At 42.6% G+C, this 24,653-nt stretch overlaps 1 protein-coding gene across 1 annotated transcript in view; it reads left to right on the top strand.

The window, feature by feature from the left end:
• Window positions 1–24,653, top strand: part of LOC138754123 (mitoferrin-1-like) — a 36,921-nt gene that overhangs the window by 4,476 nt on the left and 7,792 nt on the right. Inside the window, exon 2 of the mRNA XM_069917966.1 lies at window positions 15,010–15,238. Within this exon, the coding sequence (XP_069774067.1) occupies window positions 15,010–15,238 (229 nt within the window). The remainder of the gene's footprint in view (window positions 1–15,009; window positions 15,239–24,653) is intronic.

Here is a 24,653-nt window from a genome sequence, read left to right as displayed (position 1 = left end):
GTAAAGTAACGTGCAGTTTTCTACAATGTAATAAGGACCGTTACCATTTTATGCAAGATTGCTCTTTCTGCAGATGAGCCTTTGAATTGTATATCCTTCAAAAATCAGTCTACATGAGGAGCATTGCTCTGTGGGGTGACTTTTGTACCTATATAAATCATTGATTGCTGAACAAGTGCATTCTCTTCAGTAGACGAACAGGACACTGAAGCTGCTGGAATCTGAAGGTAGGCACAATTTGCTTGAGGAAGTGAGCAGACCAAGCAGCGTTGCTGGGGTAAAATAAAAGAATGGTCGACATTTCGAGCCAAAAGGCTTTGTAGAGTCCTGTTCTGATCTTCCTTTCCACTCCCCCAACCCCCACAGTTCCCTCTGCTCTCTTTCAACCACCACTCTCACCTTATCACATTCCAGCACTCGGCCACCTTTGTCTGCTAATCACCCGCTCCACCCTGCAGGACTCATTTTCCTCCATCTGCCTCTCAAAAAGGGATTCGGTTGCAAGTGTTCTTCTACTCTCTCTGCTGGTGGAACCTGCTGAGTTCCTCCAGCAAATTGTTTAGCTTCTGTTGAGAGGCTACTGGTCCCTGGGGGGAAATGCAACTTTCCCAGTCCTTCATATACTTGAGCAATTAAGCATTCTTTATAAAACAATGCAGGTTCAGTTTTCCCCCCAAGGGTATGGGTGCATTCCACATAGAAATACCACTGGGCATCTCCTTGTAGGATGTTTCCATGTACTACTTATCATGGGATAAGCATAAATTCAATGCATGCAGAATGGATATCAGATTGGGGTCTGCTCTCTTGGGTGACCTATTATCACGCATGTTACATTTTTAATGTATTATTGCGTGACGAAAATAATTTTGAACCAATATAGGTGAGGCCACATCTGGAGTGCTGCATGCAGTTCTGGTGGTCTTGTTTTTTTTAAAAAAAAGTTTAGACAGTACAGGCCACTTGGGCCCACGGGTCCATGCCACTCAATTTACCCCCCCCCCCCCGCCCCGATATGTTTTTGAATGGTGGGTGGAAACGAACCCCACTGAGATATGGGAAAACAAACAAACACCTTATAGATTCAAACCCCGGTCCTGATCGCTGGCTCTGTAAAGGCCTTACGCTAGCTGTGCGAGAAAGTCTGCACTGGCTTTGGAGGAGGTTCACCAGGTTTATTTCCAGAGTTTGGGGGGTGTGGGGTTGTTTAGCTAATGAGGAGAGATTGAGCCGCCTGGGACTGTGCTCACTGGAACTTAGAAGAATGAGAGGGGATCTTATAGCAACGTGCAAAACTATGAAAGGCACAGGTAAGATAGAGCCAAGTAGGATGTTTTCATTGGTGGGGGAGATCCAGGGTAGCAGATTTAGGATGGAGATGAGGAGGAACTGATTTTCCCAGAGAGTGGTGAATCTGTGGAATTTGCTGTCTATTGAAGCAGTGGAGACAACCTCAGTAAATGTATTTAAGACAAGGTTGGATAGAATTTTACATCATGGGGGAATTGAGGGATATGGGGAAAGGCAGGTAGGTGGAGATGAGCCAATCAGCCGTGATCTCATTGAATGGCGGAGCAGGCTGGATGGCTGACTCCTGCTATTTCTTGTGTCAGTCCATAAATGCACCAGCACCGAGGCATTTTTTCTGCTGAAGACTGGTTTGTTTTGAAAAATGACAAGATTGCAGTCATTGCATGAGATCACTTTCTTTGCATGCAGTTTTTATTTCAAAATTAACTTTTATATAAAAAGAATGGTTACAGGCCATTTTGGCCCACGAGCCCGCGCTGCTCAATTACACCCAGTTAACCTACAACTTTAAGTACGGCTTGAACAGTGGGTGGAAACTGGAGCCCCCGGGGAAAACCCAGGCATACATGGGGAGAACGTAAACTCCTTACAGACAGCGTGGGATTCGAACCACGGTCCCAATCACTAGTGCTGTAACAGCACTGCGCTAACGGTTAGATACAAATATTGTTAGTATCATTTAGTTTCTCTGCATGGAGTAACTATTAAATAAGTGTCACTTTTAACATCCTTCATACTTTTTTCTTTGATGCCTTGAGTTGTTGTGGAACTTAATGCAGTGTTGCTAAAAGCAGGTCGATCCTCTTTTCTGTATGGGGTGTTATATGAATGCAAGTTATGTTTTAAATAAACAAGGAAAGGTCAAGCTTTCTGCTGTGAAATGATTTCCCCCGAAGGCACATGCAAACGCTCACGTCATTTAAGTAATTACAATCTGTCTGGGGCTCTTCTGTGGGGGTAGTGCACCTGGTTTTAAATTTGCGGTGTCATCTTGGTTTTTGGTCAGGAAGAAAAGTGTTGATTGAGAATTGTTTGAGAAATTACTGGGTGCCAGATAAGTGAGTTTTCTGGTTGCTTGAGACCCGCTCTTACAATGCCTAACTTGACTAAGAATAAGCAGTTTAAAAGACAGAAGTACTACACTGTAATTACACTTGCATGAATATATAAACCTTAAAGCATTTTACTTTACTTTCAGTCACATTCATTGAAAACATTTAACTATCACTGCATCTGCAGGTTCCTCCCCCTCCATGGAGCTGCCTGAAAGATGAATGATAACATTACAGATAATTAACCCCCTTCTTCAAATTTATAGACAAAGCGGTACTAAAATACCAATAATGATAAAGAATCTTACTCAGCAGGGATAAGGAAACACTCTGAGAGCCACTCCAACGGTGAATGGCATCAACCAGCTCTTCATCCTGGATGACACCATTGTTGTTTCACACAACTTTATTCAAACAGCTGCTATGAGAAAATCACAGTCTGGACACTCCGCTGTCTGAATATATGCACCCATCTTATTTAAATTTTTATTCTTATTTATTTTATTTAGTTATTTTCCTCAATTTTTGATGCTTGCTTGAGGTTGCTGGTTAGTTGAATTCAGGGTAACAGGTTTGACTGTATGTGGCTTGTCCAGCTCCAATTCAAAAGTGGATGGTTTTCCTTTTTGGGTGAGATGGTTGCTAAGTTTTTGCTTTTCTTCCCTACGCACCCCCCCCCCCCCCCCCCCACAGCTTTAATCAACATGACAGCTTCTCTGCATTAGCAGAAGCTCCATGAAATCAGCCATTCCAGCCAAGGCCATGGATTGACATCCAACCTAATCCTTGCCATACTCAGCTGTGCGTGCTTACAGTAATATGTGCTGTTATGGACCTTGGACAATTTTATTTTTGACTAAGGACAGGACTGAGCCTACTATGGGGGTTTTGACAGCTGCTAGGAGCTGTGGTAGCACTCGGCTACCACTAGGGAACTTTGCTGTCAAAGCACGGGAACTATGTGCTTGAAGTTTGTGGGCTTGCTGGAGAGTGAGCCCACAGCTTTTAACCTCTCTCCACCAATGGGGAGAGCTGGAGGCAGCACTGCACAATTTAAAAAGCCCAGTGTGCTGGTTTTGAGGGGGTTAGTCGGTGGATTGGACTCCAGTTAGTCAGTTGGTCTGATGGTGTGTGGTCGCCTGGCAGCTTCAGCAAGCCACACACTGAGTTACTTTGTTCACAGGTGCTAGCACTGCCGTCAGGAGCTGTATGCCACCCAGTAGTTTCAGTGGGGAAAAGAGGGACTGAGCTACTTTATCCACCGGTATCAGCACCTGTTGTCCTGATAGCAGTTTGATACCCAGACTGTGTGTGGGACTGACCAGTGCCTCTCCCATCCCCTTTCAAGAGAAGGACTTTGTGTGACAAGAGTCACGGGACCACTTCAGCCAGGGTGTCCAAAGGAGAGGACTTGTGTGTCAGAAGGTCACTTGATAACCGTAAAGAGGGCGTGAACCTCATGTGGTGACTAGGAGGTCGCTATAAAAATTCCTGGGTGTCTGCCATTTAATTCATGAATATGCAGGATGGTTCCTGCATTGTCTTCTCCTGTGTTGTCTATTTTGGTGCTGAGGCTTTCTTCTTTATCAGCCATTCCTTTAATTCTGGAGGTTTTTTCCTCTGATCATATTGGGTTTTTAAAAAAATTCTTAACTGTGTGGGCACATGTCTTTGATGTACCTCTCTTTGGTGCATAGATGACATTTGTATCTTTTGAAATGGCTGGGTGTCAGGCGTGTGGTTGCTTCTTGGAGTGAAATTTCGTTTCCTGGGCGCGAAACTTTGCTCATCTTGCCTTGGCCAATGCCTGAGATCTCATTGGCAATCTTGGACCCCAAAGCAGATTCATAGGCTGTATTAAGTGTTAGATCTCTTTAATTTAGTTGTTTCTGGCTGTTGGCACTGTCAGCTAATCCCGCCACTAATTGATCTCAGAGCATCGTTTAAGAACTGACCAAATTAATAATGTTGAGCAAGTTTAAGATTTAGTACTGATTTGCCTGTTTGCAGTTTACGATCTTTCTGCTATCGCTGGTGGTCTGGGGCTAAGATGTTCCCCCCACTATTGCACACAAGTCAGCATAACTTGGCACCGGGTAATTCAGGAGATAACAAAGACTTCAGCAACTGGTATGTTTTACTTCCCATTAGGCACAGAAATAACAAATTTTTCCCCCAGACTAAGGGGTGTGGTGTCGATATTATTGGCCACACAGTAATGATCAAAACATTCCAGATCATCATACTAGTTTTCTTCTGAGTCCTTGAATTTCCGAAACTATGCCTCAGCTATGTTGAGTCTTTGTTCTTTGTGGGGCCTTGGGTTGCATCTCCTGACAAGGGCGACATCTCCTTGGTGCTTGTTCAACGTTGGTGTCTATGGCAGGCCACTGGACGTTTATTCGGGCCGGTGCCTTCATTCGAACCATCCTGTGGTAGTGGAGTCTGGATATTAGGGTGTTCTGCCCCTTGGGGGGATTAATTGTTCAGGCTCCCCTTCTTCGATATTTCATATCGTTCGGATACATCATTGTCTTTAAAAAAAAAAGCAGCCTCTATCCTCAAAGACCCCCACCACCCAGGCCATGCCCTCTTCACTCAGCTACTATTAACTAGCACTCAACACCACAAGGATTTCTTCCCTGCTGCCATCAGATTCCTGAATGATCAATGAACCAGACACTGCCTTACTTTTCGTGCTCTATTATTTACTTTTTTTAGCGATAATATAAGATGGCTAGAAAATGTTTGCACTATTAATGGTGCCACAAAACACTGAATTTCATGACTAAATCCTGATTCTGATTGGTACATGTTGAGTCTAAAAATTGAAGTACAGTAAACCCCCCCCCCTCTCCCCGGGGTATCCAGCACCTATAGGGATTGTGGATGCCTGATATGGGCATGTTTTGGCTACCTCTGTCTGAGACTCATTCTTACAATGCCTCATGAATACACCTGCTTTAAGAACACACAGTGCAAAAGACTGCAAATCGTAAAGTGATTTCAACAAAAAGAAAATCAGTTTTGCAGTCCTTAATAATGTAAAGTTCACTTTAATCATAATTTACAGATTCTAAATTTAACCCCATTACTGGCACTGAAACAGTGTTGCGCTAACTTGCTGTCGTCATAATTAACCCCCTCCGCCAAGTTTACAGATAAAGCCTTGCTGATGTACTTTCTTTGGCTTGGCTTCGCGGACGAAGATTTATGGAGGGGGTAAAAAGTCCACGTCAGCTGCAGGCTCGTTTGTGGCTGACAAGTCCGATGCGGGACAGGCAGACACGGTTGCAGCGGTTGCAAGGGAAAATTGGTTGGTTGGGGTTGGGTGTTGAGTTTTTCCTCCTTTGCCTTTTGTCAGTGAGGTGGGCTCTGCGGTCTTCTTCAAAGGAGGTTGCTGCCCGCCAAACTGTGAGGCGCCAAGATGCACGGTTTGAGGCGTTATCAGCCCACTGGCGGTGGTCAATGTGGCAGGCACCAAGAGATTTCTTTAGGCAGTCCTTTTACCTTTTCTTTGGTGCACCTCTGTCACGGTGGCCAGTGGAGAGCTCGCCATATAACACGATCTTGGGAAGGCGATGGTCCTCCATTCTGGAGACGTGACCCACCCAGCGCAGCTGGATCTTCAGCAGCGTGGACTCGATGCTGAACTTTACTGTTAAGGATAAGACCCTTACTCGGTAAGGAGAAGGAGACACATAGGGAGAGACACCCCAGCGGCGCACGAGATCGACTGGCTCTTCATCCCAGCCACCGCCATTTTATTCAAGCACAACTTTATTCAAAGAGCTGCTGTGGGCAGGTCACGACCGGGGTGCTCCGCTGGCTGAATGCTCCCATCTTCACCGAGGTTGTGTTGCTTGGAGAATGTTTACTTGTACAATTTTTAAACTTTTATTTCAATTTTTAATTTATTCTTATTTGAAACAATTTATTTATTTCCTTGATTGAATTGTTTCTGCCAGTTGATTGGGTTGCCGTTTGTGTGAATTCCAGATATGGGGATTTTTACTGTAAATGGCTGTGCTTTGAAGTCGTGGAGAGAAATGACATGGAAGTGGGCTCTTTCCCCACAGGAAGCAGTGGTGCAGCCAGTGGAGCCTCTGTGTCCAGCACCAGAGATGTAGGTTCAATCCCAGCCTCCGGTGCCGATGCCGTGGATTTTGCACACTCTCCCAGTGTTGCCCTGACTGTGTGGGCTTCCCCTTGATGGTCTGCTTCCTTCCCACTTCCCAAAACTCTGTGGGTTGGAAGGCTAATTAAAAGTTATCTCTTGAGTGTGGAATCTGTGGGGCTGTTGATGACTTAAAGATGACGTTTTTGAAAATGAAAGCAAAATTGGATTTGTGTTACATTATTGTACATGAGTGATCGGCTGACTTGTTGGGAACTTTCTCTTTCAGTCTGAGTCCGTGCTAATTATCAAGCATCCACTTTCAGGAATCCTATTTTTATATTCCTCACATTGTCATCTATTTCCCTAAAATCTGCTGCACAAACTCTAATTTTTAACCTCCACCTCTCTGGGACGTGGGAGTAGCACCCTGCAGAAACCCGTGGCATTGACAGCACTCCGGGGCAGGGTTGAACCCAGGCCTCTGGCGCTGAGAAGAAGCATCTCCTCCAGCTGCCCCTTCTGCACAGCCTTTGCATTCACAGATGTGGACATCCATCTCTAACTGCACCTTGACTTTGTGGGACTTTAGAGGAAAGCTGAGAATTGTAGTAAAAGTCCTAAAATCTGGACTTCCCTAGGGAACGGGTCGGACTGGATTCTTGGGCAGTGCATCTGTTGCACTCACGCAATGCACGTAAGCACGCAAAAGCTGAGAGTTGTCGAGAAGTCTGGATTCTCGGGTGATTCGGATTTCAAGCATCCTGGTTTTTGGGCTTTTACTGTACAAAATTGCTGTATTTAATTCTTGTGTAGGTCAGACTAATAATAGAGGTAGATTTCCTTCCATGAAGCAAATGTAACAATCTAATACTATTTGTAATGTGACCATGAAGCTAGATCCTTAATTCTTAATGTTCCTAACAGAGGCCACAATTAGCATGGTGGTTACCGTAGTGTTATATTGACTTGTCAGCCACAAACGAGCCTGCAGCTGACGTGGACATTACCCCTCCATAAATCTTCGTCCGCGAAGCCAAGCCAAAGAAGATATTGCCAGTGGCACAGGTTCGAATCCAGTGATGTTTGTAAGTTTTCCCCATGTCTGTGTGGGCTTCCTCCCATCCTCTAAAACATGCAAGGTTTCTAGGTTAATTAAATGCAATTGGACGGCACGGACCTGTAGGATGGAAGGTCCTGTAACCCGCGCTGTATCTCTGAATTTGAAAACAAATGAAATCATTAATTGCATTTGAGTTTGTGTCCCTGAATCAGAATGACACAGCCACTTTGCTTTCATTTGTGCTTCAATAGAATGAGTCAAGACAATTAGCACTGACTGCCAATGAGAAGGGAAAGCTCTGGGGTGCAGTGGTATGGCAACACAAGTTTGTTGAGGGCAAATAAAGTGAAGGAACACATAATGGGCAAGGTAGAGAAATGGGTACCTTGAATGTATCGCCACTGACAATGTGTATGGAAAGAAGGGCAGTGGATCTCAACCTTTTTCTTTCCACTCACATACCACTTTAAGTAATTCCTATGCTGTCGGTGCTCTGTGATTAGTAATGGATTTCTTAAGGTGGGATGTGAATGGGAAGGGAAGGTTGAGAACCCAATTGTTACCGAAATATTTTGCTGGAGAAAAATTGTCATTGGCCCATTTCCTTTGGAGTTATGAAACTGCACATAATGAGTCAGTTAGGGATGATTAAAACAGTGGTTTTCAAACTTTTTCTTTCCACCCACATCCCTCCTTAAGCAATCCCTTACTAATCACAGAGCACTGATGGCATAGGGATTACTTAAAGTGGTATGTGAGTGGAAAGAACAAGGTTGAGAACCACAGGGTTAATGTTTCTGCTGTGGGACCTGATGTTTCCAGTAATTTTTGTTTTTAATTCAAACTACATTGGCTTGACACAGTTAGTGTAGTGGTTAGCGCAACACTATTACTGGGTTCCAATCTGATGCTGTCTATTAGGAGTTTGTACGCTCTCTCTGTGTCTGTGTGGGCTTTCCCCATGCACTCTGGTTTCCTCCCACTCTTCAAAACGTGTGAGGGTTGTAGATTAATTGGAGAGGTGGGCCAAAAGGGCCTGTATATCTAAATTTTAGTGTCCTGGACTCCATGTCGAATTCTCCAACTTTGATTTAACTCTGCTCTTTTCTGTCCATATCAGAACTGGCAATTTCTGATTGTATTTATGGCTCAATTTTCCGCATGTAAAATGTAGTCTGACCTTATTTTTGCTTTGTTCTTTCTCCTATTTTTATCTCACCTGTTGCTTTCCCTACTTTTATTTTAATTTATTAATCCCAAAATACCCAGTGCATTGGGAAGGTTCTTCTACGAGCAGATCAACAGGCCATCTCTAGCATTACGTATACAGCTGTGTATACAAGACAATTTGCAGTGTATGCGATTGCCCTGAAAAAGATGATCAATTTAGCACCAAGCCAAAGCAGCGCACGACCTCTGTAAAGGGGTTCATTCAGGAGCCCGATGACTGCAGGGAAGAAACAGTCTTTAAGCCTGGTGCGTTCTTTGAGGGTCCTGATCCTTCCCTTCATTGTTGTTGAAGATTAAGACTGATGCCAGTTTTCTCGAGAGGTGTTAAAGGTTTCATAATGCATATTTTAAAAAAAACAAGCAAATGTCCTGTTGCGCTCATCAATATTCAACTGATATATCAGATTTTCTGGTTGTTTTTGTTGGAGGAACTTTGCACAAGCTGGTTACAACATTTTTTGTGATTGCATTTTGTTTTGACTTTGAATACCCTGAAACACACTAGAGATGCCATTTCGATTTTCTGTTCCGTATATTGTTGCCCACCCTTTGCTATGCTGAGTGCATCATGGCTGGAAACAGTACAAAAAGTAAACAGGCAGTTGTTCTTGTGCTGGCTTTCAGAGCCTACCATAAATGTCCAGGAACCAAGGGTATTGCAGCACCAGTGACTGGGGTTCGAATCCGGTGCTGTTTGTGAGGAGTTTGTAGGTTCTCCCTGTGTCTGCATTGGTTTCCCATCCATCAAAACGTACAGGGTTTGTAGGTCAATTGGGTGTAACTGGGCGGCATGGGCTCGTGGGCCAGAAAGGCCTGTCATCCTGTTTTTTGTCTCAGAAAAAGAAGGGTGACTTAGCTGCCTTGAATTTGGGTTCACTGCTGTGACTCTTTTGCTTTCCCTCCCATGTTTTGATAGGAAAGCACATTTATGTGTACCTGGTAATAAAGGATTCTTGAATGTCCATATAACCACTTACAGCACAGAACAGGCCAGTTCGGCCCTACTAGTCCATGCCGTAACAAATCCCCACCCTCCTAGTCTTAATTCAAAGGTTGTGTTATTTTAACAGGTTGGTAAATTGGCTATGATAATCTGGTATGATTTGACGACTTTGTATTGAGAAATAGCACAAAGTTACGATTTAGAAGTAGTTTGAAATGGATTATAATGTGAACATAGAACAGCTCCTTCTCCCTTTGTGGGTTCTGCTTGAGGTTCTTCCCGGTGTGCAATTGCCTGCTGAAGATTGCCCCTTGTCCAGATGAATAGGAGAAGCTGGGGCAGTTGTTGGAAACGTGGGAAGATTTGAAGCAAAAAGATTAGTGCCAATGGATGTTCAATGGTCAATGTGGGCTCATGGCCAGAACGTGGGCAGAATATATTCAAGGGAAAGGCATTGCTCTTTGAACTTCCACACACATTAGACTGTATGCCCTCATGATGAAAATGTGCACCACACTTAATGTATGGTTCGCCCAGTTGGTGTGCACAGTTTAGCCCTTTTGAACTTCAGCCATTTATAACCGTTCATAATGTATGCTCTGGACTGGGTTTGTGGGTAAGCTATAGTATGAACCAGCTGGCAGTCGGGTATAAAAACCAGTCCATGAAAAGTGGAACACATGCACTTGTTGATAGTCCCTGAAGACAGGGACATGGAGTACAAAGGGTTAAACAAGAAGATTTGCAGATACTAGGGTCGAATGCAATGCACAAACCTGTTGGCGGAACTCAGCAGGTCAAGTAACATCCACAGGAAATAAACAGTAATCTGGGGCCTTTTGTCAAGATGCAAGCTAAAGCAGGCTGAAGTTTGGCTCCAGGATTTTGTCGTTTAGTCACTACAATTGTTATCTAAACAGCAGTTGACACAGTGTCCTTGAGAATGATTGAGCAGAATTCATTGTTTCAGATTCTGTTTGCGTTTGTTTGGGATATTTTCATCCCCCTCCACCCCCCCCCCCCACCCCCCGACTCTGTATTTTGGCTGTTGTGCAGTTAATGGGAATATTTTGGTTGTAGTTTGACAATTTGTTCACATTGGTTAATCACAGAAAGCATAGATTTACAAAGGAATTTGTATGTTCTTCCCGTATCTGTATTGGTGGTTTCCTCTGGGTGATCTGGTTTTTTTCCCACGCTTCAAAATGTGGGGTAGGCCATTTGGGTGTAATTGGGTGGCATGGGCTCATGGGCCGAAAGGGCCTGTTACCGTGCTGTATGTCTAGATTAAAAATTTTAAACTCAAACTCATCCTCAATAGGCACTCCTTCACACCATCAAGAACATCTACAGGGATGTAGATGGATCCACACCATCCAGAACATGCTCTGTTCTAGCTGCTGTCATCAGAAAAGAGGTATCGGTGCCTCAAGACTTGCACCACCAGGTTCAGGAGCAGCTGCTACCCCTAGACTCCTCAATGACAAACTCCATCAGGGACTCATTTGAGGACTTTGTTTTTTTCCCACTCTGTATTGCAGTCATTTGTTTGCATTTCTTTATTTCTTTACAGGTGTACGTTGTGTACAGTTTTTTTTGCACTGCCAATAAGTGGTAATTCTGCCTCACCCACAGGAAAAGGAATCTCAGGATTGTATGTGAAGCCATGTATGTACCCTGACAATAAATCTGAACTAGTAGCAGGTTGAAAGTTAACATTGAAGCCAAAAGTATCCTCAACCACTACTTTACCCACTTAAACCCTAATGATGGTAGTTAGCACATTTTAAGACATATTTAGGCCACCTAGGAGAAAGGGGGTGGTTTGATTTGAATTGGGGAGGGGAGGTGGTCCTGTAAATTTTCAGTCGAATAAGTTTAAAATCCTCCAGTGAATCTGCTGTACGTCCACTTCAGTGGTTTCATTCCTGTCTAGCTAGTTTTAACTTTGAAAGACCATTGCTGTGCTTGGACAACCAGAATTGTCCGCAGGGAGTTTGTACTTTCTCTGTGTATGTTTGGGTTTCAACTGCATGCTCAGGTTTCCTCCCACCCTCCAAAAACAGTGGTTGCAGGTGAACTAGGTGCAAGTGGGCAGTCTAAGCCTTGATTGGCAGGTGAGGTGGCTTCTGACTAAGTTGCCGCCTGAGGGGCCACGTGTCCTGTTACAAGCCCAGAGGATCCCAAAACCCAGCAGCAATAGATATTCCACCAAGATAAATGGTTACTTAAACAAAAGTTGCTTTTAATTGTCTTTAAACATGAAAACAGAATCACACTTTCACTTATCACTATTGACTTAACAAACCTAACTTAACCCCTTTCTGAATCTAAGTGCGCATGTATGTAATTTGTGTACAAGTTCAGAAAAGTTCTTTGATTCACAGTCCAGTCTCACTTCTCATTCCTCCAAGTTCACTGGTTGCAGGCAATTCTTATACTGTGCACAGAATTTAACATTTATAAAGTTTATCAGACTTTGGTGCTCGAAAGGTAAATGGTTACTGCTCAGGAAGATTCTTGTCGTTTTTCAGAAAGAGATTTGTTGTATGCTGACCCCCACAATTGATTCCTTTTTTAATCAGCCTCTTCAGTGTCTTACTGAAGAAACTTGCCCCCTCAGGGTTCTCCAGATGATCACCTTTTTCTTTCAGGTCACGACAGAGTTCCTTTTTGTTTCTCTTATTTCAAGTGAAACATTAGACAGCCAGTCCTCTCCTCTTGCATGAACCACAAGTGCTTTGACCAGGCTGAACCAAGCACTTACAGCCTGTCTTCCAAATGGGGTTTTCCACAAGCTTGCCAGCTTGTCCTTTTCCAGTCCCAGTTGCTGCTGCTGACTGTAACACTGTAGAGCTGATCTCTTTCTCACACACACACACACACACCTTGTTTTTTTCTCTCTGCTTGCAAAACCACATGACCCTCCTAGAACAGCAAGTTCCACTCCAGACAGAATGAAGCTCTGATAAGCTCTTTCAAATGTGGCCTTTTTTATAAACAATCCATTAGATAAGTCTCTTGGGCACTCTCCAAAGCTTTTGCAAATGTTCTGATATGTCTAGCATTATCAGAGCTCCAGTATTTTAAATAAGGTCTGTTTTAAAGTGTTTGTGACCTGCATTAAAACAAAAACCTCATTATACACAACATACCGCTAATGATTAAACCATGCATCACTGGAATGCCCAAAACAAATCAAGCCTGAGTACACATACTCCCCTATGTGAATTACATTGATCTGTACATATGACTGAATTTTTAAAAAAAAAATTGAAATATAAAACGTGTGGTGAAAATCAGACGCGAGAGCTGGCCTTGGTGGCCCCCATGTTGAGATATTTCACCGCATTTTAACTCCTTGTGTTCCATTTTTTCTGATTCTTTTGATCAATATTTCTGATGGTCAAGAAGATTTTGGAGGCTCAGGGTCCACAATAACAGAACAAATAAGGAGGAGTTAGAGATTGGAAAGAAATCGATAGTTTTACGCAGTATCTCAGGCAGGGCAATTCCCCGACACGCGTCCATTCTGAGATATGGCTTGTCATCCAGAATGGAACATGGATGTGTGTCGGGGATTGTCTGTAATTAGTCCATCCCTACCAAAATATGCACTCAGAATTGAAGCATGAGCATACACGAACCATCATCTGGCCTGCACCCTCGCCCTTTCCTCTACATTACAACATGAGCTGAAGAGTTGGTGAGCCTGTGGTTCAGAGTGAGATTTCCCCAAGAATTGTACAATCCATCTCTGATTCATTGTTTACTGTCCCAGAATATTCCTCAAGAACCTTATCTGTTGTGTTGAAAGAATCAACTTTGTCTGCTTGCCCTGCCCCCTTCTGTCTGAGTTGGATTCAGCGCATTAATGCTGTGAGTGCAGTCTTCTCTCTTGATAAGAGGAGCCCCCTCTCTCCCCTCCACAGGTGACTTGATCAAGTGTTGGAAATTACAACAGGGTTAGGAAAAGAGTAAAATTAAGAGGCTTCAACCAAAGAATAGTTACCCAAAAATACTTGAAAATTTTTTGAAAGAATCGAGGCAGAATTAGTGCCGCTTTATGTTTGTTGACCTGTACCAAGATGCAGTGATGGAGGTTCTTTTGCAAGCAGACCTGTTCACCATCTTGTAGTCAGTGCAACAAGACACTGTACCAACATATTTGGTATGGAGCCAAGGCAGCAGAAGTTATTCAGGATGACAGGTGGGTTGGAGGTGTATTTAAGGAGACACTGGATAACCACATGAGAGGAGTGAGATTACATGGAAAAGTGAGTTTAAAAACCGGAAAGAGATTTGTGTGGATCCTAAATGTGAGACTCAGCTGTTGGGGCTGAATGGCCTGTTTCTGGGCATCTTTGCTCAAATCTCCCCTGCTGCTTAGAGCTTGTGCAACAGGGGCAGACATCAGGTGAAGAGCTCATAACTATGGCAGACCATTATCTGAAATGAGATTCTGCGTTAAATGTAGCTTATCAGTTGCTGTGGGATAGTGGCATCATTAGGACCAGTTGACCTTTATTACACAAAGCTGGAGAAAATCAGCAGGTCAAACAGTGTCCTATATATAGCAAAGATAAAGATACAGAACCAATGTTTTGGGCTTGAATTGTTGGTTATGTATTTTTGCTCTGTAAAGGTTTGACCTACTGAGTTTCTCCAGCGTTATTTTTACTTCAATCAGTGTCTGCAGATTTTTGTGTTTTTCTTCTTAACTTTTTAAACAGCTGGTTATAGGAAATGGATTTGCGAAAGTGAAACTGTGGCATCGTTCAGTTTCAGAATGTCTCAAAGTACATTGCAGTAAAACAAATGGTTCATTCCTGCTTGGGGTGCAATCTCAGAGAGGAGAAAGACTAATTTGGTTGCAGCAAAATTCCACAAAACAGCAAGGTAATAATGAATAGTGAGTTGGTTTTTTTGAGCCAGCAAAAAATTGCTGGGGCTGCTCAGAGTTGGACAGGATTCATGGGTCAGCCAATGTTTTGGGTCTGGACCCTTCGACAAGACTGTTTCTACCCGTGGATTGTGTCTGACCCACTGAGGTCCTCCTGCAATGGTTCACTTTCCAACATCTGCACTTTGTTTCTCGGGCTTTGTTGATTGAGGATTGCATTGTGCATGTGCACGGAGGTTCAGAGAAACACTGTTTCATCTGGTTGTATATGTACAGTCAGACGTTAATAAACTTGAACTAAAGTACATGAGTTGGGGTGACTGTCATCGAAGAATTGCCCTGAAACAGTGTCTCATCTCACCTTTTTTGTTTGTTTTCCCCCTAACGCAGACACGCATGCAGAGTTTACAACCTGATCCCAAGGCACAGTACAGGAATGTATTTGATGGTCTGCTGAGGATCATCCACACCGAAGGCATCTGGAGGCCTTTGCGAGGATTGAATGCGATGGTGATCGGTGCGGGCCCTGCCCACGCTTTGTACTTTGCCTGCTATGAGAAAATGAAAAGGACTTTAAGTGATGCCATCAATCACGGTGGCAATAGTCACTTGGCAAACGGTATTTGACAATTAAGTCCGATGAATTCTGTCTCTAATCAATCTGCTGCAATCCTGGTTCAGCTCTTGTTCTTAAATCAGCCAGCGACTGTAAGCTTCTCTAAAATGGTTGACTGTTGCATGCTTGTCTGTTGGTTAGTGATGTCTGCTCCTTTATTGAATTCTTTCTCTGATTGGGACACATGATTTAACTCTCTCTCTCTCTCTCTCTCTCTCTCTCTCTCTCTCTCTCTCTCTCTCTCTCTCTCTCTCTCTCTCTCTCTCTCTCTCTCTCTCTCTCTCTCTGTCAATGCACTGGGTTGTGTTTTCATCCGAGCACAGAGTGAAGCGCAGACGGTCTGAGGTCTTCCCTGGAGCCGAGTGTGCCCCCTTGTGTTGGTATCTTACAAGTTTGGTGGAATCTATTTAGTTGTGACCTTGTCCCAATTAGATGAGATTGGAAAACATGTTACTAGGGCTGATGGGACAGATTGGTGTGAGAAGGAATCCAGTTCGGTGGGTTCAAATACCAACGAGTCTGGACACAGGCTAAACACAGGAAGGTTCTTTATCAAAATGCATGCAAGAGGATTGCAACAGGGAAAACACACAGCACAGTATTAACACTACTGATACTATAAATGTGTATCGACATACAAGCGCAGTACAACCCAGTCACATCAGATAGCTACCGATACTAGAAGCTGTGCGTCGACATTTAACAAACAGGATTACAATACGCTACCTGCCATCCCTTGTCTAATGTGGGCATGGCTCCAATGCCATTCAACACTAATGAGCAACAACTTCGATTCCCTATATAGTGCACACCTTACCACAGACTTCTCCAGCGTTTTCCACAGTTCATGACCTGGAGTGAAGCAGGTTTGTCTTGTGGCTGAAAAGCAAAAGAGAAAGAGCTTTTCCTCATGGTGGACTTTATAGTACAGGAGGCTGGATGGTTCAGCTAAGGTAATCATTGCACTAGGTGACTCAAGGGGCCAGTGGTCAGATGTGCGCTAATGGGGGGGTAGAGTCCATCATTGGATGGTGATGTGACTTGCAACTAGGTTCCAGACAGAGAGGTCACATGACACTCCACAATCTACACTACATTGACCATTGAGGTTGACCATTGCGTCCTTTTGGAACCTTCCCCATTGAATTTCATTTTGATGGCGGTTGAATCGTCGAGAGGACCACCTTTTGAATTGTGACTGTAAAAGTGGGGCAGTGTACATTGGCTCCAATGAAGCCATTTGGGATTCGTAGGTTAATTGGTCCCATGGATGTAATTGGGCGGTTGGAAGGGCCTGTTACAGGGCTGAATCTCTTTTAGAAAAAGTTCAATATAGAGAAATGTGCAGGGTGTATACACCATGAGCTAGCACTGCCGACCCAACATTTGACCTCAGATGTATATTCTCATTTTTTTTTTCACCTGTCGTCGAAGTTTATGCACCCACTAATTCCATAGTCTTCTGTGCTATGTGATTATTCCAGGAGGTGGGAGTGCCTCCAGTGAGGAATGACCAGGAATTGGACCCCACACACCAGCTGATGGGCATGGAGAGCTCTAGCCAAGTATCCATCTCCCAGTGCTTGGCCTTATAATCGTGGGCAGTAGTCAGGTGGTTTGAAACTGCCATGCAGAAGTCTTTTTGTGCTTACTAACAATCCCTCTTAACCACGGAAAACAAACTATTGTAGGTTTGTACAATTTTCTTCATTTATATAGAACTTAAGAAATAGGAGCAGGAGTTGACCGTCCAGCCCGTCAAGCTGCTCTGCCATTTAATGAGATCATGGCTGATCTGATGATCACCTACCTGCCTTTTCCCCATATCCTTTAATTCCTCTAGTATGTAAAAAATCTATCCAACCTTGTCTTAAATATATTTACTGAGGTCACCTCCACTGCTTCAATGGGCAGTGAATTCCACAGATTCACCACCCAATGTCTTAAATTTACTATCATACCTTCTTGAGGCCCCTTGTTCTGGTCTCCCCAACAAATGGAGGCAACTTGCCTACCTCAATCTTATTGATGGCTTTCATAATTTTACATGTTTCTATATGATTTCCCCCCCCCCCCCCCTCATTCTTCTAAATTCCAATGAGTACAGTCCCTGCATCCTGTTGGGTATTTGGAGGCTTCGGTGCTGCACAGAATGAAATTGAGCTGGAATATTGTCAATAGATCAAGAAAATTAGTATATGATGGGCTTTTTGGCAACTTTGCACTTTAATTCTTTTCCTGGCGTTACAATTGACACGTGTAATGAAAGATGAGCAATCGCATTTTAGTGTCTTTTCCAATCTCGATGCCCCAAACCTTCTTGCACTCAATGACGCAGCAGGAGTTTATACAATGGAAAGATCCTGGGCATGATTGAGCATGTGCTGGATTGAGTAAGCCATTTGGTGATGTGCATGCTCAAGTAACACCCTAATTCAGTGGTTCTCAACCTTTTTCTTTCCACTCGCATACCACTTTAAGTATTCCCTATGCCATAGGTTCTCTGTGATTAGTAAGGGATTGCTTAAGGAGGAATGTGGGTAGAAAGAAAAAGTTTGAAAATCCCTGTTTTAATCATCCCTAATTGACTCGTTAACTGGACGGTTTCATAACTCCAGAGGAAATGGGCCAATGAACATTTCAATAACAATTGGGTCGAGAGCCATGATTCTCAACCTTCCCTTCCCACTCACATATCACCTTAAGCAATCCCTTACTAATCACAGAGAACTGATGGCACAGGGATTACTTAAGGTGGTGTGTGAGTGGAAAGAAAAAGGTTAAGAACCACTGCTCTCGTGGTTTGGGAGATTTTGGACTGCCCATTTAAGTTAGTTTTTTTTTCAGGAATATCGAAAGGATAGGAGACTCTTTAAAACACAGAAGTCTGCAGACATGGTTGAAGTAAAAGCACGATGCTGGAGAAATTCGGCTGGTCAGTGTACCTTTTATAGTAAAGATAAAGATGTATAATCAATGCTTTGGGCTTGAGCCCGAAATGTTGGTTATGTATCTTTATCTTTGCTATATATAATACACTGTTGGACCAGCTGAGTATCTCCAGCATTGTGTTTTCACTGTGCTCACCTGCGCCTAAGTGTGATTATTGTTCCCTACCAATGCAAATCTCAATTTCACTCAGTTGGTCTCAAAACTGAACCATTTACAAAGCAGTTACTGGATGGCCAAAAGAGGTCGATATGGCCAGTGACACATTCTGAAAATGAATTGTCAATGTAGATAATTGCCTTTTGAAAGACCATTGTCCACAGGAGCATAATGGTTCAAGTGAGAACAATCCAGCTAAATCTACTCCACATAGATGTGCATTTTAGATACTTTGTCCAACTCCACTTTGGCACTTGATTGGAATCTCTCTCCTCTTCTACCCCAGCCGTGCTAACTATTTGCTGCTTGAATAAGCTTGTTAGTTTTGATGTGTCAAGTCGATGATTTACGCAGCTCCTTGAAACTGTGCCATGAAACTGCCACGTGACTGTTTGCTTTCCTGAGAGATCAGGAAGGATTCTGGTTTTACCTCTTGGGCAAAAGGTGACACATCTGCCAAATCCAAGCTTCAACTCAGTGGTGCAAAATGGAGCATGCAAGTGTCTCAAAGGAATTAAAAGATTTATCTCTTCCAGAACATGGACAAACTTGGACTCTCGCAGCAAGAGCCCAGGATATTACAGGCCCTTCGGCCCATGATGTTATGCTGACCCATTATGCACCTACAAAAAAAATGAAACCCTCCCTACTTCATAACCCTCTATATTTCATATGACTTTCTAAGAGACTCTTAAATGGCCATATTGTTTCAGCCTCCACCACTACCCCTGGCAAGGCATTCCCAGCACCCACAACTCTATTTATTTTTTAAAAAAGCTTGCCCCTAATGTCTCACCTAAACTTTCCTCCCTTTACTTTGTACTGATGTCCTTTTGTGTTTGCTTCTCCTGCTCTGGGAAAGAGGCTCTGACTGTCCACCTTATTTATGCCTCTCATAATCTTGCAGACCTCTAGTAAAATAGTCACCTCTCATCCTTCAGTCCAAAGAGAAGATCTCCAACTCTGTTAACCTTGCCTTATGAGACATATTTTCCAATCCAGGCCACATCCTGGTAAATCTCCTCTGCGCCCTCTCCATAGCTTCCAAATCTTTCCTGTAATGAGGTGACCAGAACTGAACACCATGTTCTAAGTGTGGTCTCACCATACACTTGTCGAACTGCAGATACAGGCTTCAATGAACATTCAGAAAAACTGTCTTTCCCCTGAAACTGGTAATGGTGTAGTGCTCGCTCCAATGGGGCGATGAAGGTGGGCGGGGGCGGGGGGGGGGAGATTGAGGCACGGTTGGCATAGCGGTTAGAGTAAGTCTGTTACAGCGCCAGCTGGGGTTTGAATCCCACGCTGTCTGTAAGAAGTTTGTACCTCCTTCCCATGTCTTTATGGGTTTTCCCCAGTGTCTCCTTATTTCAGTTGGGTGTAATTGGGTGGCACGGGTTCATGGGCCAAAAGGGCCTGTTACTGTGCTGTATGTCTAAATTAAAAATAGCAGTGGTTGATGGGGGAGAATGCACAAAGGCTGAAAAGAACAGAAGAACTTGAGGGTGTGGATGAGATGAAGTGGGTTGGAAGGGGCTCAAAAGTGTGGTGTCAGTGCTGGCCACTTTCTGTGCTATCAGTAAGGTACTGGTTGAGAGTCAGAGAGGGTCTTATTTTCTGATTGGTTGAGTGTTAAAGCCTGAATATGCCTGGGATTGTCTGATCTTGGAAACTAAGCTGGCTCTGGACTGGTCAGTACTTGGAGGGGAGACCGGCTAGGATCACCAGGTGCTGTAGGTTTCTGTGAGGGGGACTGGGCAAAGTGGCGACTGTCTGCGTTATGGTGGACAACAGTTAAAGAATTTCATGTTATGCTGCATTCTCTAAATGTTGTACTACGTGACAATTGTGGAATTTTAATAGTATTTCTGTTTTGTTTCAAATTGCTTTTAACCTCATGAGATCAGTGTTAATGTTGACAATCCATTTACTTGAGGAACGGAACGATCGAGGCGATCCAGACCTTGGTTCTGGAACCTCCTGATTTCCTGGAATGAGTTTTTTAAAAAAGAGATCGAGATCAGACTACGGGTTTAAGGCTTATTAATACTGGAGGGAAATGAAAAATTGAGCATTAGGAGCTGAACTCTTAAATCCAAGAGATCATTGATGCCGTGGGTTTGGGTTAACCATTTCAGTCTCTGCACACTGGTTACCAATGTGTTCCTATCGTGGACACGCATCTCCTCACTTGTCAGGAAGGTGCAACAGTGACTGCACTTCCTGAGAAGACTGAAGCGGGCAAGGCCACTGGCTATGATTGTGTTAACCTTCAAAAGGAGCTCTATCAAGTGCGTCCTGGCTGGCTGTCACAGTGTGGTACGGTTGCTAAAGAGAAAAAGATCGGAGGTCAATCCACAGGAACATAAAAGTGACAGACAGGATCATTTGAGCTGCCTCTTCTCCCCACCCCCACCCTCCATTGACATGATCTAGCAGGATTGTTGTCTGAGGGATGTGCAAAATTATTGAGGACCACTTTCACCCTACACACCATCCTTCAGCTGCTCCCATCAGGGAAGAGATACAAGAGTATTAGAGCCAGCACCACCAGGCTGAGGAACAGTTTCTTCCCACAGGCAGTGAGAATGCTGAACGACCAAAGGAACTGCTCACACTGACCATCCGAGACTCTCATATTCATGAAACAATATATGAATTCTTGTCCTGCGAATGTATTTTGTCTATATGCATGTTATGTCTGGTTGTGTGCCTGTGTGCTTTGCACTGTGGTCCAGAGAACATCGTTTCATCAGGTGGAGGGCATGTTCTGGACGGTGGGGGGGCGGCCTTGAGGATAGAGGCTGCTTTAAATACCGCCCTGTTCTGGCCTTGCTTGTGAAGAGCCGGAGATGAGACTCAACAGCTGTTAGAAGGTGTGTGGGTAGTGGCTGCAGTGGTGATATGGTGGCTGAACAGAGTGGCGCTTGGGAGTTTGCTCTCCCCAGATTTATTGTGTGAAGGAGTGGTGGGGGATTGTTTTGTATACGTCTTAAATAGCAGGCATTTGTTGAATGGGCAAATTATTTTTCTGCATCTGAAAATCTACAGATTATTGGACTCCTGCTTGCAGGGGTAATTGCTTCATGTGCTGTGGAAGTAGATTAACTGGTTAAGTTGCTTTGTGGGGTGGGGGGAGAAAATGTTATTAAACTTTGATGTTGTCAATGCTGGTATTCATTTCAAGAGGAATAGAACACGAGCACGAATGTGATGTTGAGGCTCTACAAGGCTCTGGTGAGACCTGACAAAGTGTCGCGAGCAGTTTTGGGTTCCTCATTTAAGAAAGGATACGCTGGCATTGGGGAGGGATCGGAGGAGGTTCACTTGGATTATTCCAGGAATGAAAGGATTACACAAGGAACTTTTTGATGACACTTGTCCTGTATTTGTTGGAATTTAGGAGAATGAGGAGGATGGGGGGGGGGGGGGCGGGGTTTCTCAGTGAAACATTTCAAATATTGAAATAGGTGGTCAGAGTAGACGTAGAAAGGTTGTTTCCCCTGGTGAGAGTGTCTTGGACAAGAGGGCACAACTTTAAAAAATTTAAAAAAATTTTTTCACACTATGAACCATATTAACCAAAATACACACAAACATTTCCCTCTTGAATATACAGTCATTTTCTCCCCTTTTTCCCCTTCCCTCCCTCCTTCCCACCCCTCTCCCCCCACTAAATGTTCAACATATACAGTACAATAAACTCATTAAACAATGTCATCACACAATGAAAATAAATAAGAAAATTGTATCATCTACTTTTATACACTGGGTCAGTTCATTTTGTCGTCTTCTCCTTCTGTCATTTTAGGGGGTGGAGGTCCGCGGTCAGCCCTCTCTGTTGTGTTCCATGTACAGTTCCCAAATTTGTTCGAATACTGTGATTTTATTTTAAAAATTTTGTTATTTTTTCCAATGGAATACATTTATTCATTTCTATGTACCATTGCTATACTTTCAGGCTCTCTTCTGATTTTCAGGTTGACATACATTTTTTTTTCTACAGCTAAGGCTATCATAATAAATCTTTTTTGTGCTTCATCCAACTTGAGCCCCAATTACTTAGAAGAAAGATCTCTGGACTTTTTGGTATGTTGCTTTTTGTGATTTTATTTAATACCTGATTTAGATCTTACCAAAACTTTTCCACTTTCTCACATGCCCAAATTGCATGTCCTGTTGTTCCCGTTTCCTTCTTACAGCGAAAACATCTATCTGATAGTGTTGGGTCCCATTTATTTAACTTTTGGGGCGTGGTGTCAATGTGTAACCAATTATATTGTATCATGCGTAACCTCGTATTTATTATATTTCTCATAGTTCCGGAGCATAGCTTTTCCCATTTTTCATTTTTTATTTTTATATTTAGATCTTGTTCCCAATTTTGTTTGGGTTTACAGCTTATTTTATCGTTCTCTTTCTCTTGCAGCTTGATGTACTTGTTTGTTATAAATCTTTTAATTATCATTGTGTCTGTAATCACATATTCAAAGCTGCTTCCTTCTGGTAACCTCAGCCTGCTTCCCAATTTGTCCTTTAAGTAAGTTTTCAGTTGGTGGTATGCAAACATTGTACCGTGAATTATACCATATTTGTACTTCATTTGTTCAAAAGATAATAAATTGTTTCCCAAAAAACAATGTTCTATTCTTTTAATCCTTTTTCTCTCCCATTCTCTAAAGGAAAGGTTATCTATTGTGAAAGGGATTAGTTGATTTTGCATCAATAATAATTTTGGTAGTTGGTAATTTGTTTTTTCCCTTTCTACGTGAATCTTCTTCCAAATGTTGAGCAGATGGTGCAGTACTGGTGAACTTCTATGTTGCACCATCCCACTTATAAAGTATATATTCTGGTATCTTCTCCCCTATTTTATCTAGCTCTAACCTGGTCCAATCTGGTTTTCCCCTTGTTTGATAAAAATCTTATAGATATCTTAATTGTGCTGCTCTATAATAATTCTTAAAGTTTGGTAGCTGTAAGCCCCCTTGTTTCTGTTAATTTATCTAGCGCTATCCTCAGTTTCCCCACTTTCCATAAGAATTTCTTTATTATTTTCTTTAGCTCATTGAAGAATTTCTCTGTTAAGGGAATTGGTGACGATTGAAATAGGTATTGTATCCTTGGGAAGATATTCATTTTAATGCAATTTACCCTTCCTATCAGTGTTAGTGGTAAATCTTTCTAATGTTCTAAGTCATCTTGTAATTTCTTCATTAATGGCTGATAATTTAATTTGTATAGATGGCCTAGATTATTATCTAGTCTAATACCTAGGTATCTGATTGCTTGTGTTTGCCATTTAAATGGTGATTCTTTCTTAAACTTTGTGAAATCCGCATCATTCATTGGCATCGCTTCACTTTTATTTGCGTTGATCTTGTACCCCAATACTTCTCCATATTCCTTCAATTTCTTATGTAATTCTTTTATTGATATTTCTGGTTCTGTTAAGTATACTATGATGTCATCTGCAAATAAACTGATTTTATATTCTTTCTCTTTTATTTTTATCCCTTTTATTTTATTTTCTGTTCTTTATCAGTTCTGCCAAGGGTTCTATAGCTAAAGCGAACAGTGAGGGAGATAGTGGACATCCCTGCCAAGTTGACCTACTTAATTTAAATTGGTTCGATATATATCCATTTACTGTCACCTTCTCCAATGGTCCCTTATATAATCTTTAATCCAATTAATATATTTCTCTGGTAGGTTGAACCTCTGTAGTACTTTGAATAAATAATTCCATTCTACCATGTCAAAGGCTTTCTCTGTTGGCGTCTTATTTCCTTGTACTGCATGGATTAAGTTAATGAACTTAAAGATATTGTCCGTTGTCCGTCTTTTCTTAATAAATCCAGTTTGATCTAGTTTTACTATTTTTGGTACACAGTCGGCCAATCTGTTTGCTAATAGTTTTGCTATTATCTTATAATCTGAGTTAAGTAGAGATATTGGTCTATACAATGCTGTTGTTAGTGGATCTTTCCCCGCCTTTGGTATTACTGTAATTATTGCTGTCTTACATGAATCTGGCATGTTTTGTGTTTCTTTAATCTGGTTCATTACTTCCAGGAGAGGAGGAATTAATAAGTCTTTAAATGTTTTATAGAATTCTATTGCGAGTCCATCTTCTCCAGGCGTTTTATTGTTTGGTAGCTTTTTTAATATATTCTGTATTTCCTCTGTTTCAAATGATTTTATCAATTTGTTTTGCTCCTCTTCTTGCAATTTCGATAGTTCAATTTTAGCTAGAAACTCATCTATTGTCTTCTTTCCCTTCATTCTCAGTTCGGTATAATTGCTCATA

The sequence above is a fragment of the Narcine bancroftii genome, chromosome 2 (assembly GCF_036971445.1).
Source record: "Narcine bancroftii isolate sNarBan1 chromosome 2, sNarBan1.hap1, whole genome shotgun sequence".
Classification (NCBI taxonomy): domain Eukaryota; kingdom Metazoa; phylum Chordata; class Chondrichthyes; order Torpediniformes; family Narcinidae; genus Narcine; species Narcine bancroftii.
Note: the sequence above shows the minus strand (reverse complement) of the source record. Positions and strands in the feature narration are given on the sequence as shown.